General features: G+C 43.5%; 1 protein-coding gene across 1 annotated transcript; it reads right to left on the reverse strand.

The window, feature by feature from the left end:
* Positions 1-7658: 7658 nt before the first annotated feature.
* LOC110536863 (potassium voltage-gated channel subfamily A member 1) lies at positions 7659-9784 on the reverse strand. The gene has a single exon (XM_021622541.2). It carries the CDS (start codon positions 9609-9611, stop codon positions 7917-7919), a length of 1695 nt encoding a protein of 564 aa, XP_021478216.2. The 5' UTR covers positions 9612-9784; the 3' UTR covers positions 7659-7916.
* Positions 9785-10965: the final 1181 nt, after the last annotated feature.

Here is a 10965-nt window from a genome sequence, read left to right on the forward strand (position 1 = left end):
GTGGCCCAGCGGGGGCCCTGACCCTGTTCATTCCCCTTTTAGCCAGGTGTGTACCCCAGCGGGGCCCCCTGACCCTGTTCATTCCCCTTTTAGCCAGGTGTGTACCCGAGTGGGGCCCCCTGACCCTGTTCATTCCCCTTTTAGCCAGGTGTGTACCCCAGCGGGGCCCCCTGACCCTGTTCATTCCACTTTGGTAGTGGTTCTGAAAAGACAGCTCCCCATTCGGCCTGATTAGATCACAGACAGACAACCTCTCTCTCAAGGGACACGGCGCTCTCCCTTTGGACAATTATTGGACAAACTATTATTGCCCTTTCTGGGGAGTAAATATGAAAAACTTCTCCTCTACATTTAGTTATAAATATAAAACACTTCTCCTCTACATTTAGTTATAAATATGAAAAACTTCTCCTCTACATTTAGTTATAAATATGAAAAACTTCTTCTCTACATTTAGTTATAAATATAAAACACTTCTTTCTCCTCTACATTTAGTTATAAATATAAAACACTTCTCCTCTACATTTAGTTATAAATATAAAACACTTCTGTCTCCTCTACATTTAGTTATAAATATAAAACACTTCTCCTCTACATTTAGTTATAAATATAAAACACTTCTCCTCTACATTTAGTTATAAATATAAAACACTTCTGTCTCCTCTACATTTAGTTATAAATATAAAACACTTCTCCTCTACATTTAGTTATAAATATAAAACACTTCTCCTCTACATTTAGTTATAAATATAAAACACTTCTGTCTCCTCTACATTTAGTTATAAATATAAAACACTTCTGTCTCCTCTACATTTAGTTATAAATATAAAACACTTCTGTCTCCTCTACATTTAGTTATAAATATAAAACACTTCTCTACATTTAGTTATAAATATAAAACACTTCTCCTCTACATTTAGTTATAAATATAAAACACTTCTGTCTCCTCTACATTTAGTTATAAATATAAAACACTTCTGTCTCCTCTACATTTAGTTATAAATATAAAACACTTCTGTCTCCTCTACATTTAGTTATAAATATAAAACACTTCTCCTCTACATTTAGTTATAAATATAAAACACTTCTCCTCTACATTTAGTTATAAATATAAAACACTTCTGTCTCCTCTACATTTAGTTATAAATATAAAACACTTCTCCTCTACATTTAGTTATAAATATAAAACACTTCTCCTCTACATTTAGTTATAAATATAAAACACTTCTCTACATTTAGTTATAAATATAAAACACTTCTCCTCTACATTTAGTTATAAATATAAAACACTTCTGTCTCCTCTACATTTAGTTATAAATATAAAACACTTCTCTACATTTAGTTATAAATATAAAACACTTCTCCTCTACATTTAGTTATAAATATAAAACACTTCTGTCTCCTCTACATTTAGTTATAAATATAAAACACTTCTCCTCTACATTTAGTTATAAATATAAAACACTTCTCCTCTACATTTAGTTATAAATATAAAACACTTCTGTCTCCTCTACATTTAGTTATAAATATAAAACACTTCTCCTCTACATTTAGTTATAAATATAAAACACTTCTGTCTCCTCTACATTTAGTTATAAATATAAAACACTTCTCCTCTACATTTAGTTATAAATATAAAACACTTCTGTCTCCTCTACATTTAGTTATAAATATAAAACACTTCTGTCTCCTCTACATTTAGTTATAAATATAAAACACTTCTGTCTCCTCTACATTTAGTTATTAATATAAAACACTTCTGTCTCCTCTACATTTAGTTATAAATATAAAACACTTCTGTCTCCTCTACATTTAGTTATAAATATAAAACACTTCTGTCTCCTCTACATTTAGTTATTAATATAAAACACTTCTGTCTCCTCTACATTTAGTTATAAATATAAAACACTTCTGTCTCCTCTACATTTAGTTATAAATATAAAACACTTCTCCTCTACATTTAGTTATAAATATAAAACACTTCCTTCTCCTCTACATTTAGTTATAAATATAAAACACTTCTGTCTCCTCTACATTTAGTTATAAATATAAAACACTTCTCCTCTATATTTAGTTATAAATATAAAACACTTCTCCTCTACATTTAGTTATAAATATAAAACACTTCTGTCTCCTCTACATTTAGTTATAAATATAAAACACTTCTGTCTCCTCTACATTTAGTTATAAATATAAAACACTTCTGTCTCCTCTACATTTAGTTATAACTATAAAACACTTCTGTCTCCTCTACATTTAGTTATAAATATAAAACACTTCTGTCTCCTCTACATTTAGTTATAACTATAAAACACTTCTCTACATTTAGTGGATAGAAATGCTTGTTTCATGAATAATTACAGCAGTTTAACAAACAGAACAAGATACAGTTGAAGTCAGTAAAACGGGTCCCTGGTTTCCTAAGCAAAGTTATAAATAGGCCTCTATCACAGCTTATATTTCACTAACCTTGTTATCGGTGTGGTTTTGGACGGGGACGTCCTTCTGTTATTGTCTCCTGGTATCCGTCTCTTCCCTGGTCCTCATCTGCCACTTCGATGTTGCTGGTTGTGTCCGTTATTTCAAAAGTTTATTATAAATTACAAAAATGATTGTTGTTTTTGATTGGTGGCAGTCCAGGCTGTTGTCCTTCACGAGCATGATAACGAGTTTGTCCCAACCTGTCCCTTCCAGTCCTCTGTCAGTCAAAGCCTGGACGTGTAATGTCCCCGTCTGTCTCTTTCTGTCCCCTGTTCTTCTCATGGACATATAATGTTCCCAGTCTGTCTCTTTCTGTCTCCTGTTCTTCTCATGGACATATAATGTTCCCAGTCTGTCTCTTTCTGTCTCCTGTTCTTCTCATGGACATATAATGTTCCCAGTCTGTCTCTTTCTGTCTCCTGTTCTTCTCATGGACATGTAATGTTCACAGTCTGTCTCTTTCTGTCTCCTGTTCTTCTCATGGACATATAATGTTCCCAGTCTGTCTCTTTCTGTCCCCTGTTCTTCTCATTGACATGTAATGTTCCCAGTCTGTCTCTTTCTGTCTCCTGTTCTTCTCACGGACCTGAGAGGGGGGTAGTTCTGTTCTTCTCACGGACATGAGAGGGGGGGTAGTTCTGTTCTTCTCACGGACCTGAGAGGGGGGGTGGTTCTGTTCTTCTCACGGACATGAGAGGGGGGTAGTTCTGTTCTTCTCACGGACCTGAGAGGGGGGGGGGTAGTTCTGTTCTTCTCACGGACCTGAGAAGGGGGGGTAGTTCTGTTCTTCTCACGGACCTGAGAAGGGGGTAGTACCAGATGTTTCTATATAAATAAAATCTACTTTGTTTCTTTCAGATCGCCAATAAATATTATTAGGCCTAAAATTAGGAAAATATATACATGGTCTCAGAGGTGCATTTAATGCCTCAATATTTATTATTTTTCTGTAGTAAACATACGCCTAAACAGAGACAGGACAATATACAAAAATAAAATCCCCATTTGGCGTTTGTTGTTTGTTTTCTATATTTATAACGAGGTGTTTACTTCCCTGATGACACACGGTGTCAGAGACAGAGACGACATTTTGGTTGGTCGTGGTGACTCGGTTATAAGGCCTAGCAACAGTAGTCGATCTCACCACATCCTAACCCTCTCTCTCTCTCTCTCAGCCACGCTCAGAGACAGTAGTCTATCTCACCACATCCTAACCCTCTCTCTCTCTCTCTCAGCCACGCTCAGAGACAGTAGTCTATCTCACCACATCCTAACCCTCTCTCTCTCTCAGCCACGCTCAGAGACCAGTAGTCTATCTCACCACAGCCTAATCCCCTCTCTCTCTCTCAGCCACGCTCAGAGACAGTAGTCTATCTCACCACATCCTAACCCTCTCTCTCTCTCAGCCACGCTCAGAGACAGTAGTCTATCTCACCACATCCTAACCCTCTCTCTCTCTCTCTCAGCCACGCTCAGAGACAGTAGTCTATCTCACCACATCCTAACCCTCTCTCTCTCTCAGCCACGCTCAGAGACAGTAGTCTATCTCACCACATCCTAACCCTCTCTCTCTCTCAGCCACGCTCAGAGACCAGTAGTCTATCTCACCACAGCCTAATCCCCTCTCTCTCTCTCAGCCACGCTCAGAGACAGTAGTCTATCTCACCACATCCTAACCCTCTCTCTCTCTCTCAGCCACGCTCAGAGACAGTAGTCTATCTCACCACATCCTAAACCTCTGTCTCTCTCAGCCACGCTCAGAGACAGTAGTCTATCTCACCACATCCTAACCCTCTCTCTCTCTCTCTCTCAGCCACGCTCAGAGACAGTAGTCTATCTCACCACATCCTAACCCTCTCTCTCTCTCAGCCACGCTCAGAGACAGTAGTCTATCTCACCACATCCTAACCCTCTCTCTCTCTCTCAGCCACGCTCAGAGACAGTAGTCTATCTCACCACATCCTAAACCTCTGTCTCTCTCAGCCACGCTCAGAGACAGTAGTCTATCTCACCACATCCTAACCCTCTCTCTCTCTCTCAGCCACGCTCAGAGACAGTAGTCTATCTCACCACATCCTAACCCTCTCTCTCTCTCTCTCAGCCACGCTCAGAGACAGTAGTCTATCTCACCACATCCTAACCCTCTCTCTCTCTCTCTCAGCCACGCTCAGAGACAGTAGTCTATCTCACCACATCCTAACCCTCTCTCTCTCTCAGCCACGCTCAGAGACCAGTAGTCTATCTCACCACAGCCTAATCCCCTCTCTCTCTCTCAGCCACGCTCAGAGACAGTAGTCTATCTCACCACATCCTAACCCTCTCTCTCTCTCTCAGCCACGCTCAGAGACAGTAGTCTATCTCACCACATCCTAAACCTCTGTCTCTCTCAGCCACGCTCAGAGACAGTAGTCTATCTCACCACATCCTAACCCTCTCTCTCTCTCTCAGCCACGCTCAGAGACAGTAGTCTATCTCACCACATCCTAACCCTCTCTCTCTCTCAGCCACGCTCAGAGACAGTAGTCTATCTCACCACATCCTAACCCTCTCTCTCTCTCTCAGCCACGCTCAGAGACAGTAGTCTATCTCACCACATCCTAAACCTCTGTCTCTCTCAGCCACGCTCAGAGACAGTAGTCTATCTCACCACATCCTAACCCTCTCTCTCTCTCAGCCACGCTCAGAGACAGTAGTCTATCTCACCACATCCTAAACCTCTGTCTCTCTCAGCCACGCTCAGAGACAGTAGTCTATCTCACCACATCCTAACCCACTCTCTCTCTCTCAGCCACGCTCAGAGACAGTAATTATCTCCGGTCCTGCTAGCAGTCTTGATTAGAGCCCCCCCCCCCCCCCACTGTAGCTGTTGACTTAATGACGGTCATATAAAACGGGATCTGGACGTAAGGTGATGATGTGATCACAGAGGCTATAGCGTTAGATAACCTAACACACTAGGAGTATTAGGGACATCTGGGCTATGGCTATCTGGGGTTGTGTGTGTATTTTATGTTAATGTAGGGATCCAGGCTATCCCCAGGCTATCTGGGGTTGTGTGTGTATTTTATGTTAATGTGGAGACCCAGGCTATCTGGGGTTGTGTGTATTTTATGTTAATATAGGGACCCAGGCTATCTAGGGTTGTGTGTATTTTATGTTAATATAGGGACCCAGACTATCTAGGGTTGTGTGTATTTTATGTTAATGTGGGGACCCAGGCTATCTAGGGTTGTGTGTATTTTATGTTAATATAGGGACCCAGGCTATCTAGGGTTGTGTGTATTTTATGTTAATATAGGGACCCAGACTATCTAGGGTTGTGTGTATTTTATGTTAATATAGGGACCCAGACTATCTAGGGTTGTGTGCATTATGTTAATGTAGGGACCCAGGCTATCTGGGGTTGTGTGTATTTTATGTTAATATAGGGACCCAGGCTATCTAGGGTTGTGTGCATTATGTTAATGTAGGGACCCAGGCTATCTGGGGTTGTGTGTATTTTATGTTAATGTGGAGAACCAATATGTGTGTGTGTGTGTGTGTGTGTGTGTGTGTGTGTGTGTGTGTGTGTGTGTGTGTGTGTGTGTCTGTGTTGTTTTACCAGATCAAGAAGATTATAAAGGGCTTTTTATAAATCAACTCTCATTTCTCTAAAACTTTTCAGGATTGATCCTTGGACTGCGCCAGCAGAAACACCCTATTCCCTATATAGTACACTACTTTAGACCAGAGCCCTATTCCCTATATAGTGCACTACTATAGACCAGAGCCCTATCCCCTATATAGTACACTACTATAGACCAGAGCCCTATTCCCTATATAGTACACTACTATAGACCAGAGCCCTATTCCCTATATAGTGCACTACTATAGACCAGAGCCCTATTCCCTATATAGTACACTACTATAGACCAGAGCCCTATTCCCTATATAGTGCACTACTTTAGACCAGAGCCCTATTCCCTATATAGTGCACTACTATAGACCAGAGCCCTATCCCCTATATAGTACACTACTATAGACCAGAGCCCTATTCCCTATATAGTACACTACTATAGACCAGAGCCCTATTCCCTATATAGTGCACTACTATAGACCAGAGCCCTATTCCCTATATAGTACACTACTATAGACCAGAGCCCTATTCCCTATATAGTGCACTACTATAGACCAGAGCCCTATTCCCTATATAGTGCACTACTATAGACCAGAGCCCTATTCCCTATATAGTACACTACTATAGACCAGAGCCCTATTCCCTATATAGTGCACTACTTTAGACCAGAGCCCTATTCCCTATATAGTGCACTACTTTAGACCAGAGCCCTATTCCCTATATAGTGCACTACTTTAGACCAGAGCCCTATTCCCTATATAGTACACTACTTTAGACCAGAACCCTATTCCCTATATAGTGCACTACTTTAGACCAGAGCCCTATTCCCTATATAGTGCACTACTTTAGACCAGAGCCCTATTCCCTATATAGTACACTACTATAGACCAGAGCCCTATTCCCTATATAGTACACTACTTTAGACCAGAGCCCTATTCCCTATATAGTGCACTACTTTAGACCAGAGCCCTATTCCCTATATAGTGCACTACTTTAGACCAGAGCCCTATTCCCTATATAGTGCACTACTTTAGACCAGAGCCCTATTCCCTATATAGTCCACTACTATAGACCAGAGCCCTATTCCCTATATAGTACACTACTTTAGACCAGAGCCCTATTCCCTATATAGTGCACTACTTTAGACCAGAGCCCTATTCCCTATATAGTCCACTACTATAGACCAGAGCCCTATTCCCTATATAGTACACTACTATAGACCAGAGCCCTATTCCCTATATAGTGCACTACTTTAGACCAGAGCCCTATTCCCTATATAGTACACTACTATAGACCAGGACCCTATTCCCTATATAGTACACTACTATAGACCAGAGCCCTATTCCCTATATAGTACACTACTTTAGACCAGAGCCCTATTCCCTATATAGTACACTACTATAGACCAGAACCCTATTCCCTATATAGTACACTACTTTAGACCAGGACCCATGCACCCTATTCCCTATATAGTGCACTACTTTAGACCAGAGCCCTATTCCCTATATAGTGCACTACTTTAGACCAGGGCCTTATTCCCTATATAGTACACTACTTTAGACCAGGACCCATAGGCCCGAGAAGTAGTGCACTGTGTAGGAAATAGGGTGTCATTTGGGACTCAAGGCTCTGCTTTCGTTTAGGCTTCAAATCCATTAATACCAGGAGGGATTTTATACATCAACTCACTGATAGAGGCTTGAAAATCACCGCAGCAAAACACACTGCTCTCTATTCAATTAGTCACTGTCTGTCTGTCTGTCTGTCTGTCTGTCTGTCTGTCTGTCTGTCTGTCTGTCTGTCTGTCTGTCTGTGGGGACTACAGGTCCGACTCCGTCTTGTTCAGACAGAACGCGTAAAGGGATCGTTTAATGTTCATGCTGCTGTTAGCCTTGATATTCTCCTTCTCCGCTCCTGTTCCGTCCTCCTCGTCTCCCGACTTGGCAGATCCCTTACTGTCCTTCCTCCTTAACTGAGGACTGTCCTGACTGCTGTTGGGCGGGTCGTCTTTCAGAGAAGACTGGTCCTGGTCCGTCTCCCTGTGGTAGAAATAGTTAAAGTTGGACACGATGACAGGCACCGGCAGCGCGATGGTCAGCACCCCGGCGATGGCGCAGAGAGAGCCCACTATCTTCCCCCCCACTGTCACCGGCCTCATGTCCCCATAGCCCACCGTTGTCATGGTGACCACGGCCCACCAGAAGGCGTCGGGGATGCTGGAGAAATGCGATTCGGGCTCGTCTGCTTCGGCGAAGAACACAGCGCTGGAGAAGAGGATGACTCCGATGAAGAGGAAGAAAATGAGCAACCCCAACTCTCTCATACTGGCTTTGAGGGTTTGTCCTAATATCTGAAGCCCCTTGGAGTGTCTGGACAGCTTGAAGATCCTGAACACCCTGACCAGCCGGATGACCCTGAGGATGGCCAGAGACATGGTCTGTCCGTTGCCGTGCTCCTGCGGTTCCTCCACCTGCTGCTCCGCCAGCTCTGTGCCCACCGTGATGAAGTAAGGCAGGATAGACATGATGTCTATGATGTTCATGACGGTCTTGGAGAACTCCGACTTACTGGGGCAGGCGAAGAAACGCACTATGAATTCAAAAGTGAACCATATCACGCAAGTGGTTTCCACTATGAAGAAAGGGTCTGTGAATGTGAGAGAGGGACGCGGAACGGTGTTGTTACCAGGCCGACTGGTGACCGGTAGCTCCCTCTCGTCCCTGAACTCCGGTAGTGTCTCCATGCAAAATGTGATAATGGATATGGTGATGACCAGCACTGAGACTATAGCGATGCCTCGCGCCGGGCTGGAACTCTCCGGATATTCGAATATGAGCCAGACTTGTTTCTGAAACTCATTCTGCGGTAGCGGTTTCTCTTCTTCTTTAATAAACCCCTCGTCTTCTCTAAACCGTTCCATGGCCTCTTCCCCTAGTCGGTAAAACCGAATCTCATCGGCGAACACGTCGATAGACACATTGACAGGTCGTCTGATCTTACCTCCCGACTGATAGAAATATAAGATCCCGTCGAAACTCGGCCGGTTACGGTCGAAAAAGTACTCGTTCCGGAGCGGGTCGAAGTATTTGATCCTCTTATAGGGGTCCCCCAGTAACGTTTCGGGGAACTGGTTGAGTGTCCCTAGCTGTGTCTCGTACTTTAACCCAGCGATGTTGATCAGCACCCTCTCGTTGTTGTCCATGTCTCTGCGCTCAATATCCAACATGTCATCGTCCAACAGATGGGGACTGTGGTCTGCGCGCCAAAGCGCATCCATCACGTTCTCGTTGCAACTCAAAGTGTTATTCATATCGTTGATTTTCCACGTCCTCGGTTTGGGACTCCCGATTGTATTAATCTCTTTGTGACCGCTGTAGCCCAGCTCGCTGAGTCCACACTGGACAAACGGCGGAGGTTGAGGGTGATCCAGCGCGTTACGGCTGGCTACATCTCCGGCATTGCCACCGCTTCCTTTCGCTCCGCCGTTCTCAAAACTCACCAGCGCTATCTCCATACCGTATCCATTAAATAGGCTTTATAAATATAAAAACGGAAAATACTTGTAGTGTTGAACCAACAACAATAACCCCTCCAACGGTTTCACCCCGACAGCTGAACTGACAAGCAGCAGCAGTTAAAGCTGGATCAAATCCAACGCGCCCTCCGCCGATAAAACAATACTGTATGTGTGTTTGGAACGGACGAGGCTAAGCCATGAGCGCGCGTGCTCCCTGGTCTCTCTCGGGAAAGTAAATAATACCGAGAGAGACAGAGGGAGGGAGGGAGAGAGAGAAAGAGCTGGATAGAGACAGGGAGAGAGAGATAGAGAGGGGGGGACGAGAGGACGAACCCCGGATGAGAAAGTAATGAGCATTCCTGATGTCTAAAGAGCTGTTGAACCAACCGCTGTCTGAGAAGCCTTTGAAAACGTCTCTCTGTTAGACAATCTGTCATTCCTAACTGAAGGGGGGGGGGTGGTTTTTTCCACATCTTGACTCTGAGAGGAGAGCACAACAACATACATAGTTTTGATTCTTTGAGTTTGAATTTCTTTAAAAAAAAATGTAATTAAAATATCACAACCCTTTATATTTTAATATTGTATTATTCTTGGATGTATAACTAGATGTCCATTTAGCATGATGACCATGTTCACCCAGGGCCCCTCCACATGTTCTGATCTCTAGAGATCAATATGGTAACTCCTTGGGACTATTGATTAAGGTCCCACCTAACTCTACTTCTATGTTCCCTACACTGTAGATCAGAGATCAGATCAGTCTGAAACAACAAATGGAAATAAATATGTCCCCTCTAATCTGGCATGTTGTTTTAACACGGCCTCCCCCCTCTACTCAATCCAGTAGTCACCGTGGTAAGAAGATACCAGGCCCTCACGGTGCTGAGAAGATACCAGGCCCTCACCGTGCTGAGAAGATACTAGGCCCTCACGGTGCTAAAAAGATACCAGGCCCTCACCGTGGTAAGAAGATACCAGGCCCTCACGGTGCTGAGAAGATACCAGGCCCTCACCGTGCTGAGAAGATACTAGGCCCTCATGGTGCTAAGAAGATACCAGGCCCTCACCATGCTTGAGAAGATACCAGGCCCTCACGGTGCTAAGAAGATACCAGGCCCTCACGGTGCTAAGAAGATACCAGGCCCTCATGGTGCTAAGAAGATACCAGGCCCTCACCATGCTTGAGAAGATACCAGGCCCTCACGGTGCTAAGAAGATACCAGGCCCTCACGGTGCTAAGAAGATACCAGGCCCTCACGGTGCTAAGAAGATACCAGGCCCTCACGGTGCTAAGAAGATACCAGGCCCTCACGGTGCTGAGAAGATACCAGGCCCTCAGATGAGAGTT

The sequence above is a fragment of the Oncorhynchus mykiss genome, chromosome 15 (assembly GCF_013265735.2).
Source record: "Oncorhynchus mykiss isolate Arlee chromosome 15, USDA_OmykA_1.1, whole genome shotgun sequence".
In the NCBI taxonomy this organism is placed as follows: Eukaryota; Metazoa; Chordata; class Actinopteri; order Salmoniformes; family Salmonidae; genus Oncorhynchus; species Oncorhynchus mykiss.